Source organism: Tursiops truncatus, chromosome 10 (assembly GCF_011762595.2).
Source record: "Tursiops truncatus isolate mTurTru1 chromosome 10, mTurTru1.mat.Y, whole genome shotgun sequence".
Lineage (NCBI taxonomy): Eukaryota > Metazoa > Chordata > Mammalia > Artiodactyla > Delphinidae > Tursiops > Tursiops truncatus.
Genome location: NC_047043.1, coordinates 95,555,504 through 95,567,685, shown reverse-complemented (window position 1 = coordinate 95,567,685; position 12,182 = coordinate 95,555,504). Strand labels below are relative to the sequence as shown.

Genomic DNA, 12,182 nt, shown 5'->3' with positions numbered 1-12,182 from the left:
CGCCCCGGGGAGAGCCCGAGCAAGATGGAGGCCGCGCCGAGGCCGCCGCCTGGGCCCGGGAAGCCGCCGCTCGGAGCGCCGAGCCGCGGCGCCTAGGCCGTGGCAGTCCCGGACCCACTGCTCCGGACCGGGCCCAGGTTGGTCTCCCCGCACCCCCTTCCCGCGGCCGCAGCCTCCGCGTGCGTCCGGCCTGGGCGCGCGGCAGCCGCCCCCCCCCCATCCCTGGCCCTACCCGGGCCCGGCCGCTCCCCCGCGCCCCGGGGACAGCCCCTGCCCACTGCCCGCCCCTCGCGGCTCGGGCTGCCTGCCGGCGCCTGTCCCTCGTCCCCTTGGCCTGGAAAACCTCTCTCCCTGTAGCCCTGGCCCGCCAAACGTAGGCTCCCCCGAGCCCTGTCTTCTGAGGGACCCTCCCAACCCCCCCGCCCCCTGTTCAGACCCTGCGGCTCCGGCCCCCGATGTCCCTCTAGCCTCATCCTGGTTCCTGCACTTCGCCCTCCCTGTCCCAGCCCCCATATCACCTTCCCAGTCCCCTGGCACTAACCCCTTACATCCCTTTCTTACCCCCTCGTAGAAGCGCCCACCCCCCTCTCCACAGCCCCTTTCTAGACACCCAATACCAGACCTCCTTTTACCCCGAACACCAGCCCCCAGATTCCCTTCCGAGCTCCCTGTAAAACCCCGCTGCTAATTCTCCGCTGCCGGTCTCCAGCCTCCATTCCATCTCCCCACGGTCCCCTCTTACTTCGCCGGTACCAGCCCCCAAGCCCCCTCCCCAACGCCACCGTAACCACTTTCTAGCGCCCCGCCTCCAGCTCTCCTGTGCTCATTCCAGCTCCCTCATCCCAGCCCCCCAACTTTCACATGGCCTCTTCCTATGTCCCCGAATTGGAGATCTTTGCCAGTCTCCCCCTACCCTGACACCTTCCCGATACTCTCATGACCCCCTCCTAGCTCTTCCATACCAGCCCCCAGGTCCCTTCAGCTCCGCCTCAGGCCCCGCCCTCGCGGGTTCCTTGGCTTAGGGTCGCTTCTCGCGTGCGTCCCCAGCTCCCGCCCGGCAGCCCGGCTGTCGGTCCCGGGCCGGCGGCCCCCGCAAGCCGCCGCCGGCCCCGCCCCCGGGCACCATGCTGCCCTCGCAGGAGGCCTCCAAGCTCTACCACGAGCACTACATGCGGAACTCGCGGGCCATCGGTGTGCTATGGGCCATCTTCACCATCTGCTTCGCCATCATCAACGTGGTGGTCTTCATCCAGCCCTACTGGGTGGGCGACAGCGTGAGCACCCCCAAGCCTGGTTACTTCGGCCTCTTCCACTACTGTGTGGGCAGCGGGCTGGCGGGCCGCGAGCTCACCTGCCGCGGCTCGTTCACCGACTTCAGCACTATCCCGTCCGGCGCCTTCAAGGCGGCCGCCTTCTTCGTGCTGCTCTCCATGGTGCTGATCCTCGGCTGCATCACCTGCTTTGCTCTTTTCTTCTTCTGCAACACGGCCACGGTCTACAAGATCTGCGCCTGGATGCAGCTCTTGGCAGGTAGGGGAGGGGCGGGGGTGGGACTTATAGAACAGACGCTGAGGAAGGGGCTTCTTCCAGGACCCCTTCTTGGAGGAGTCAGAGACAGATTCTGCTCCTCTGTCTAAAGACACACCTCCTTCGCTGACTCTAAGCAGCCAGTGGGGAGGGGATTCTATGAGAGAGACACCTTGGGGCAGAGGGCATAGCCTTAGAACTGGGTCTGTAGGTCTGTGTGCTTGGATGTGGGCAGATTGCGTTTATTGATGGATGAGCATTATGTCTGAGTTTCTGAGGGTCTCTGAGAAAGAGACCCTTGGCTCTTAAGGGAAATAACTATCTGAATGAGGAGTTACTCTAGGTGTGAGCAATTTCTGTTGCATTGAAAAAAGCATGAGGGACTTCCCTGGTGGTCCAGTGGTTAAGATTCTGTGCTGCCAATGCAGGGGGCACGGGTTTGATCCCTGGTAGGGGAACTAAGATCCCTCATGCCACACGGCGTGACCTAAAAAATTAAAAACAAAAAAATGAGATGGGGAATCAAGAGATCTGACAGTGACCTTTAACTTGCTAACGTTATCAATTTGGATGTTTCACTTTACTTCTCTGAGGCTCAGTTTCCTCATCTGTAAAACAGTGGAGAAGAGTCCAAGAACTCATGAAAGAGTAATTTATAAACTATAAAGTTGGGAAAAGATGGAGGGTGGTGTTAAGAGAAGGCTGTCTGTAGTGTCTGTCCAATGTTTGAAGTGTAGGTGGTTGACAACACCTGGCAACATGGGCCTCTGGAGAGCAGGTCTCCAGCCTCCCACCCCCACCAAGGCAGGAAGGGTTCTGGTGCCATGCCTAGCGGGAATGAGTCTCTGGGACCCTCTGAAATGTTTGGTTAAGACAGATGCCTTGCCCTAAAAACCAGAGAAGGGCCTTTTGGGAGTAAGAACTGCTGAGACAGTTTTCCAGGATCCATTAGAGTCCCCCATCACTGCCTACCTTTCAATCGAAGACAGATTTTTGAAGATTCAGCAACTTGGGCATTTGCCTAATTGCAGGCACGGAAGAGAGTTGGGCTGAGGACAGTTGGGCCAGGGGATGGCAGGGATGGAGGAGGAGGACCGATGAAGGCTGGTGAAGGAAAACGTTTAGAGCCTTCCAGGGTTGAGAAAGAGAAGGGAAAATGTGATGATCATGCAGCAGAGGTGGTTTTTCAAAATAAGCACGTCAGGATATTCAACAAGTGTCAGCCCCTTCAAAGAAGCTGTGAAGAAGCTGTTCTGTCACTTGCTGATGGTTCCACTCCTCAAAACATTGTAGGAAATTGTCTTTGGATTGTGGTGTGTATACTCTTGAACATCGTCCTTGAGGGGAAACCTCTATTTTTTTTAAAATTAAATAATTTATTTATTTTTGGCTGCATTGGGTCTTCGTTGCTGCGCACGGACTTTCTCTAGTTGCGGTGAGCGGGGGCTACTCTTTGTTGCGGTGCACGGGCTTCTCATTGCGGTGGCTTCTCTTGTTGTGGAGCACGTGCTCTAGGCGCGTGGGCTTCAGTAGTTGCGGCACGCGGGCTCAGTAGTTGTGGTGCACAGGCTTAGTTGCTCCGCGGCGTGTGGGATCTTCCCGGACCGGGGATCGAACCCGTGTCCCCCTCATTGGCAGGCGGATTCTTAACCACTGCACCACCAGGGAAGTCCCAAACCTCCATTTTTTAAAGGAGGACTATGATTTTTGGAAATGGCCAAGTGTAGAAAACACAATGGATGGGAGTTTCGTGGTGGCACAGTGATTAAGACTCCGCGCTTCTGATGCAAGGGACCCGGGTTCAATCCCTGGTCAGGGAACTAGATCCCACATGCGTGCTGCAACTAAGAGTTCGCATGCCACAACTAAGGAGCACACCAGCCACAACTAAGGAGCCCGCCTGCTGCAACTAAGACTCAGCACAACCAAATAAATAAATTAATTTAAAAAATTAAAAAAGAAGAAAACACAATGGGTGGTCAAGATGAGAACTGTCACTTGAGATGAAAGCCAAGGTGTGAAGGCAAAATCATGAGGCTGGTTTGCTTCCCCAAGAGGACTGTTACGAATGCTGGGAGGAATTTCTGGCCCGTTGGAAGATTGTTCAAACTCCCAAAAGGACTACCTTGCAGAAGGCAGCATTTATTCAGTGTGGACATTCTAGTGGGCTTGCTCCAATTGACTTAGATGGAGGTCTTTTAAGATTTTGGAGAAAGTGAGAAAGGAGAACTGTAGGATGTGGGGCATATCTCCATATTTATCAGTACCCAGAAGGTGATTTCCATTCTACTCTTAAAAGGCGAGCTGGAAAGAATATACGCTCAGCTGGAACTCCCATATCCTGAACCTTGATTTGTAGTCTGCAGATGGGTTACTGACCTCTTGGCCTTCCAGTTCGCTGTAATCCATCCAATTCTCTGTAATCCATGTGGGTTTAATCTTGGGGATTTGATGAACTATTCAACAACCCTCATGTAAATATAGAATTTCAGGGATCTTAGGAATCAGCTCCTTCAAACCCTGCCTTCCTCCACCCCCATTATAGAGAGAGGAAACTGAGCCTAGAGACATAAAGGTCTTACCCAAAGTCACACAGCCAGTAATAGAGTAAACTAGTCATGACTCCTGGTCCAGTGCTCTTTCCCTTGTGTTTCGCCCCACCCCTAAGGGCAGTTATCAGGGTTGAGCAGTTCATTGTATTTTACTTAGAGATTTCTGAGCTCTGGCTAAGTGACTGACTTACTTTGCTTAATAAAGGGCAGAGGTCAGGGGCTTCCCTGGTGGCACAATGGTTAAGGATCTGCCTGCCAATTCAGGGGACACGGGTTTGAGCCCTGGTCTGGGAAGATCCCACATGCCGTGGAGCAACTAAACACGTGCGCCACAACTACTGAGCCCACGTGCCACAACTACTGAAGCCTGCGCGCCTGGAGCCCGTGCTCCGCAACCAGAGAAGCCACTTCAATAAGAAGCCTGTGCACCACAATGAAGAGTAGCCCCTACTCACCGCAACTAGAGAAAGCCCAAGCGCAGCAACAAAGACCCAACGCAGCCAAAAATAAATAAATAAAAATAAATAAATTTATAAAAAAAAAAAAGAAAGGGGCAGAGGCCAGAGCACTAGACTGCAAGTCATGGGATTGCGCTGGTGGGGGAGGGTTGTCTTAGTTAATTCTGCCTGTGACTCACCATGTAGTGTTAAGCAACCACTTTTTAGCTTAAATCTCAGTTTTCTCATCTGTACAGTGGGGGACTAATCAGTCAGATTAGTGGATTTAAAGTATCTCTTTCAGGCCTGTGGGGTTCCTAGAATAACTCTTTCACCAAGATCATTCCACTCAGAAAGTGAGAAATCAGTCATCCTCAGAGAAACTGCAGAGAAGCAGAGGGCCTTATTTGTATCAGATAAAATTAGAAGGACTTCCCTGGTGGTCCAGTGGTTAAGACTCTGTGCATCCACTGCAGGGGTCACAGGTTTGATCCCTGGTTGGGAAACTAAGATCCCGCATGCCATGCAGTGCAGACAGAAAAAAAAAAAAAAAGAGAGAGAATGCCTGTTGTATGGTTCTTGTTCAAGTGAACATTTACTCAAGCTGTTTATTGGCCATGCCATGCAGCATGTGGGCAATCCCTGCTCTCAGGAAGCTTACCATCTAGGTGAATCACTATACTGGTCAGCAGTCTTTCAGTGAAAAGTGACAGAAACCCAACTCAAGCTGACTTAAGTAAATTAAAATAAGATAAAGGGCTTCCCTGGTGGCGCAGTGGTTGAGAGTCTGCCTGCAGATGCAGGGGACACGGGTTCGTGCCCTGGTCTGGGAAGATCCCACATGCTGCAGAGCGGCTGGGCCCATGAGCCATGGCCGCAGAGCCTGCGTGTCCGGAGCCTGTGCTCCGGAACGGGAGAGGCCACAACAGTGAGAGGCCCGCGTACTGGAAAAAAAAAAATAAAATAAAATAAGGTAAAGAGGGTAGTGTTTTTGGCTCACATACATTAAAAGTCAAGAGCACTGGCTTCAGGCACGGATGGATCCAGATGCTCAAATAACGTCATTAAAAATCAGTCTCTCAGTAGCATCGACATATATACAATACCAAATGTAAAATAGCTAGCTAGTGGGACGCAGCTGCATCGCACAGGGAGATCAGCTCGGTGCTGTGTGACCACTTAGAGGGGTGGGATAGGGAGGGTGGGAGGGAGAGGCAAGAGGGAGGGGATATGGGGATATATGTATACATATAGCTGATTCACTTTGTTATAAAGCAGAAACTAACACAACATTGTAAAGCAATTATACTCCAAAAAAAAAATCAGTCTCTTGGGACTTCCCTGGTGGTCCAGTGGCTAAGACCCCGCACACCCTATCTATGCAGGGGGCCTGGGTTTGATCCCTGGTCGGGAACTAGATCCCACATGCTGCAACTAAGAGTTTGCATGCAGCAACGAATATCCCGAGTGCCAGTGCCGCCAAATAAATAAATAAATATTAAAAAAAATCAGTCAATCTCCATTTCCTGGTTCCTCTGTGTTGGCTCACTTTTAAATTCACTTCTCTCTTGAAGGTTATAAGTAAGGCTACCAGCAGCTCTGAATTTACATTGCTTCAGCTTAGCGATGCCTGTGGAATAAAAAAGAGCTTTTATTCAATGGTTCCAGCAAAAGTTCCAGGGCTGATTCTGATTGTCTAGCTTTGGTCAAGTGTCTACCTCTTAATTAATCAGTGTGACTGTCTAAGGTCTCGGCCACATACCCATTCCTGGGACACGTGAACTGATAGGGGAGAAAGATAAATTCCCACAAAGGGAAATCGGGTGTCACCACTGGAAGAGGGCTACTGTGGGTTAGACAAGTGCAGACAGAGGCCTCATCCTGGACAGTCTGAGCACTAATACGTGCTCAGCTTTAGGTGCTGTGGAAGCCCAGGGCAATTGAGGAGGATACCGCCTTAGTTGGGAGGTGAAGCTTGAGTGGGGCTGGGTGTGGACAGATGTGAGTTGCGAGAGAGCATTCTGAATGGAGAGGAAGATCATGGACGGAGAGACACAGAGGGGAGAGGGCCACATCTGGCTTGAGTGTGGCATCCACGTAGGGGAGCAGCAGTGAAAGAGGCCAGGAAGGAATGATGGGGCTACAGTGTGCAAGGCTCTGAGTACTGGGTCAAAAAATTTGGATTTAATCAGCAGGCGGTTCGAAGCTACTACCACTGTTAATAATCAGGAAAAAAATAGTTAACATTTTCTGAGCCTTTACTATATGCTTGACCATATGCTAAACATTTACATGCATACTGTCATTGAATCCTCACAAAAATCCTATGGGGTAGGTACCACTATGAGTATTTCATAGATGAGAACACTGAGCCTCTGAAAGAGTCATTTGTCCAAGGTCATACAGGGGGTAAGTGGTGGAGCCAGAATTGTAACTCAGTCTGTCTAACTAGAAAGCCCAAGGATTTATAAAGGAACATTCAGGATGGGAATAGAGACAGGATGAATTTGCCAGAAGAGTCGAATGCTAAGTAGGCTGGGAGACCCAGGTGGCTCTTTGTGGAGTTAGGGGTCAGCTTTTCTTTTTTAAAAAAATTAATTAATTTTTGGCTGTGTTTGGTCTTTGTTGTTGTGTGTGGGCTTCTGCTAGTTGTGGCGAGCGGGGGCTACTCTTCGTTGCGGTGCACGCGCTTCTCATTGCGGTGGCTTCTCTTGTTGAGGAACATGGGCTCTAGGCGTGTATGCGTCAGTAGTTGTGGCATGCGGGCTCAGTAGTTGTGGTGCACGGGCTTAGTTGCTCCGCGGCACGTGGGATCCTCCCGGACCAGGGCTCAGACCCGTGTCCCCTGCATTGGCAGGAGGATTCTTAACCACTGCGCCAACAGGGAAGTCCCAGGGGTCAGGTTTTCAAGGCTTCTCAGGATATCTCTGCTACTCTTTACCTGGTCTTTCCCATTTTCGGGTGCTAGACACTTTCACATTCGTTATGTCATTTACTGTTCATCTGTTAAAATGACTTGTCCAAAGGTCACACATCTAGTGAAAGAAGGAGCTGAAACTTCACATGAGTCTAAATGGATCTAGAACCTGTTTTTTAGCCCTGAACTGAAACACAGGACGTGAATACACAGATTACAAGTTACAACTGTCAGGTGTATGTACTCAGTGTTTACCTGTGGGCTGAGTGAGGTTAGCCAAGGGGAGGTTGCTGGCTGGAGTAGAGACTCAGACTGGAAGCCTGGTCGAGGGTCCGAGCGGGCAGTGTGGGGAAGTGGTGGAGGACTTAGAATTCCCACTTTGCCACTTCCCAGCTGTGTCCCTTGGATAAGTGGGTTTCCTCTCTGAGCCTCAGTTCCCTTATCTGTAAAATGGAGGTGATTATTGTACCTACTTCAGAGGTGATGGAAAGAAAGAAATGAAACCATGGGGCTGAAATGCTGAGTGTGGTTCCTGGTATACAGTGTGAACAATCAGTAAATGGTCACTGTTATTCTTGTGACATAGTCTGAGTGAAGAGTAGCTTGTGAGGGGTCCTTGCTACTCAGGTGAAAGACTTTGGACTTGCTGAGATGATCAAAGGCCTTAAGAAGTCATAGACCGTCAGCTGGGAAGGGTCTTACCAATCAGCTGGCTCAACTCCCTTGTTGTACAGATAACGAAACTGAGTCCCAGAGAGAAGAGACAAGGCCATGCTCACAAAGTGAGACTCCTCTATCCACAGAAGGGAGGTGATTCTGACCACATTTATTCAGTGTCGAGAGCCTACTATGTGTCAGGCACTGCCCAGTGCTAGAATCACTGTGGCAAACAGCACGTGTGAGATATAGTGGGAGCTGGGGGGAGACTGATGGTGGAGGTGGCAGCAGGGGCTGGTTGGTGCGCCAGAGGTGAGCATCTTCCAGCCTCCCAGATGTGTGTCCTAAATCATCAGCGGTCTCTGAGGTAGGAGCAGCAGTGTCACTACAGCCTAGAATATGCATCCACATCCCTCCCCGCTTCCTTGGCTTATGTTTCAGATTTGGTTTGGGATTTTATTCATCCAGTGAGTCTCTGTTGAATGTGATGAGACTGCTGAGCACATTGGGGGAATTTCTTTCCTCCCACTCTTTTTTTTTTCTCCCACTCTTCCCTCCCTCATTTTCTTGCTCCCCCAATTCCCCCTTCCTTCCTTCTTTCCTGCCTTCCACTTTCCTTCCCTCCCTCCCTTCTTGCATTTTTTTGCTTTGCTCCTTCTCTCCCTATTCCCTTCCTTTCTTTCTCACATCAGTCCTTTACTGACAGCCTCCTCTGTGTGTCAGGCTATGCTAGGCTCAGGGAATCCTGAGTAAGAGTCCTCGCTCCCCGGAAGCTCATAGTCTAATGGGAGAGGCAGGAAAGAAATTGGATCATCACACTATGGGATGACATATGAAATGATTGAATCATGCAAGGGTATCTTGGGGGCACACACTTCTGACACATTAAGGACAGCCAGAGAAGTCTTCCAAAAAGTAACGGCATTTGAGCTGAGTCTTAAAGGATGAGAAGGGGAACCAGGCAGAAGAGACAGTATGATTGAAGGTGTGGAGGAGGGAAATAGCCTGGTGTGTTTTGGGCACCACAAACAATTCGCACAAGGGGAGGTGAGAGCTGAGACTGGGAAGGTGGAGAGGGGCTGGACTGCGGATGCCTTCTAAGCCATGGTCAGGAGTTTAGACTTTATCTATAAGCAGCAGATAGTTGTTGACTTTTTTTTTTTAATCTTTAAAAATTTTTCCAGACTTTCACTTACTTTTCGGAAAAGTTAATACATGCACGTGAAACAAAGTTCAAAAGATAAAATGGTGTTTAATCAGATGTAAGTCTCCTCCCTGCCCTCATTTCTCAGTGACCCTCCCAGAAGTCTCCTCCCAGGGGCAACCACTTTTACCATTTCTTGAGTATCCTTTCCAAGAAATCCCATAAATATACAAGCAAATTCAGACTATATTTAAAAAAAATAAATGGTATATTAGTTATCTATTGCTGCATAGCAGATTACCCCAAAACTTAGTGGCTGAAAGCAACAAGCATTTATTATCTCTGTTTCTGTGAGTCACAGGAATTTGGGAGTGCTTAGATGGGTAGCTCTGGCTTGAGGTGTCTCAGGAAGTTGCACCCAAGACCTTAACTGGGGTCGGCTGGAGGAGACCTCAGAATGAGTGCTCTGAGAGAGAGCAATAAGAAGGTATGATGCCCACCGCCCCCTTCTTTGGTAATAGCTTTATTGAGATTTAAATCATATGCCACACAGTTCACACATATAAAGTGTACAATTCAGTAGTTTTTAGTATATTTACAGAGTTGTGTAACCATTACCACAATCAATTTTAAGATATTTACATAACCTCAAGATGCCTTATATCTATCCTTTAGCTATCTCCCCTTAAGCCTACCATGCCCATCTTCTCTGTCCTCTAAGCAGCCACTAACCTACTTTCTGTCTATTAAGCCTGTTCTGGACATTTTGTATACACGGAACCATATAATATGTGGTCTTTGTGATTGGCATCTTTCACTTAGCATAATGTTTTCAAGGTTCATTCATGTTGCAGCATGGGTCAATACTTCATTCCTTTTTACAGCTGAATAATATTCCATTGTATGGATATACTGCATTTTGTTTATCCAGTCATCAGCTGATGGCCACTTGGATTGTCTCCACCTTTTGGCTATTATGAATAATGTTGCTGTGAACACTTGTGTACAAGATTTTGTGTGGACACATGTTTTCATTTCCCTTGGATATATTCCCGAGAGTCTAATTGCTGGCTCAGGTGGCAACTCTAACGTTTTGAAGAACTGCCAGATTGTACTCCAAAGGGGCAGTACCATTTTACTTTCCCACCAGCAGTGTGTGAAGGTGCTTAGTCATATCCTCATCAACACTTATGTTATTATCTGACTTTTGGATTACAGCCATCCTTCTGGGTGTGAACTGGTAACTCATGGTTTTGATTTCCATTTCCCTAATGATTAGTGATGTTAAGCATCTTTTCATGCGCTTGTTGGCCATTTATATACCTTCTTTGGAGAAACACCTATTCAGATCCTTTGCCCATTTTTTTCTTCCAGTTTTATTGAGATACAGTTGACATACGGCACTGTATAAGTTTCAGGTGTACAGCATAATTTGGCTTAGTGAACATCCATCATCTTATATAGATACAAAATTAAAGAAATAGAAAATTTTTGTGTGTGATGAGAACTCTGAGGATTTACTCTCTTAACAGCTTTCATATATAACATAGGGAGGTGGTAATTATATTTTTGATGCTGTGCATGACATCCCTAGCACTTATTTACCTTATAACTGGAAGTTTGTACTTTTTGACCACCTTCATCCAGTTGTCTCTCCCCCCACCCCCACCTCTGGTAACCACAAGTCTGTTCTCTTTTTCTTTTTTTTTTTTGAAGTATAATTGACCTACAACACTGTTAGTTCCTATCATAAACACTGTTAGTTCCTATCATACAACACAGTGATTTGATATTTCTATATATTTCAAAATGATCACCATGATGAGTCTAGTTACTGTATGTTACCATATAAACATATATTTATTGACTGTACTCCCTACACTGTACATTTCATAGCCACGACTCATTTATTTTGCAACTGGGAGTTTGTACCTTTTAATCTGTCTCACCTATTTCTTTCCTCCCCTCATTCCCTTCCCCTTTGCCCATTTAAAAATTGGATTATTTTTCTTTTTACTATTGAGTTGTAAGAGTTCTTTATACTCTTGTTATAAGTCCCTTATCAGATATATGATTTGCAAATATTTTCTTCCGTTCTATGGCTGTCTTTTCACTTTCTTGATGGTGTTCTTTGAAGCACAAAAGTTTTAAATTTACACAAAGTCCAGTTTATCTTTTTGTTGTTGTTGTTGTTGCTTGTGCTTTTGATGTCATTTCTAAGAATCCATTGCCAAACCCAAGGTTACAAAAATTTACCTCTGTTTTCCTCTAAGCGTTTTATAGTTTTAGTTTTTACACTTAGGGCTCTCATCCATTTGAGTTAATTTTTGTATATGGTGTAAAGTAAGAGTTCAACTTCATTCTTTTGAATGTGGCTCTCCAGTTGTCCCTGCACCGTTTATTGAAAACAGTGTTCTTTCTCAACTGAATGGTCTTGGCACCCTTGCCAAAAATCAATTGACCATGGGTTAATTTCTGGACTTTCACTTCTGTTCCATTGATCTGTATGTCTATCCTTATGCCGGTAACAGTCTGTCTTGATTACTGTTGCTTTGTAGTGAGTTTTCAAATCAGGAAGTGTGAGTCCTCCAACTTTGTTCTTTTTCATGATTGTTTTGGCCATCCCACTGCCTTTTTTTTTTAAATTGAAGTATAGTTGATTTACAATATTGTGTTAGTTTCACATGTACAACAAAATGAGTTATATACATATATTTCTCAGATTGTAGGTTATTACAAGATATTGAATATAGTTTCCTGTGTTATACAGTAAATCCTTGTTGCTTATCTATTTTATGTATTGTAGTAGTTTCTATCTGTTAATCCCATACTCCTAATTTATCCCTCTCCCCCCCTCCCTTTCCCCTTTGGTAACCATAAATTGGTTTTCTAGTTGTGAGTCTGTTTCTGTTTTGTATATAGATTCATTTGTATTATTTTTAGATTCC

At 47.3% G+C, this 12,182-nt stretch overlaps 1 protein-coding gene across 4 annotated transcripts in view; it reads left to right on the top strand.

Annotated features, from left to right (window-relative positions):
• The first annotated feature begins 6 nt into the window (after positions 1-6).
• Positions 7-12,182, top strand: part of LHFPL4 (LHFPL tetraspan subfamily member 4) — a 41,333-nt gene continuing 29,157 nt past the window's right edge. For 2 of the 4 annotated variants that reach the window (XM_073787616.1, XM_073787617.1), the window contains exon 1: positions 145-1,530. In XM_073787616.1, coding sequence (XP_073643717.1) covers positions 1,125-1,530 — 406 coding nt within the window. In that variant the 5' untranslated portion in view covers positions 145-1,124. The other 2 variants (XM_073787615.1, XM_073787618.1) reach the window with 2 other exon arrangements.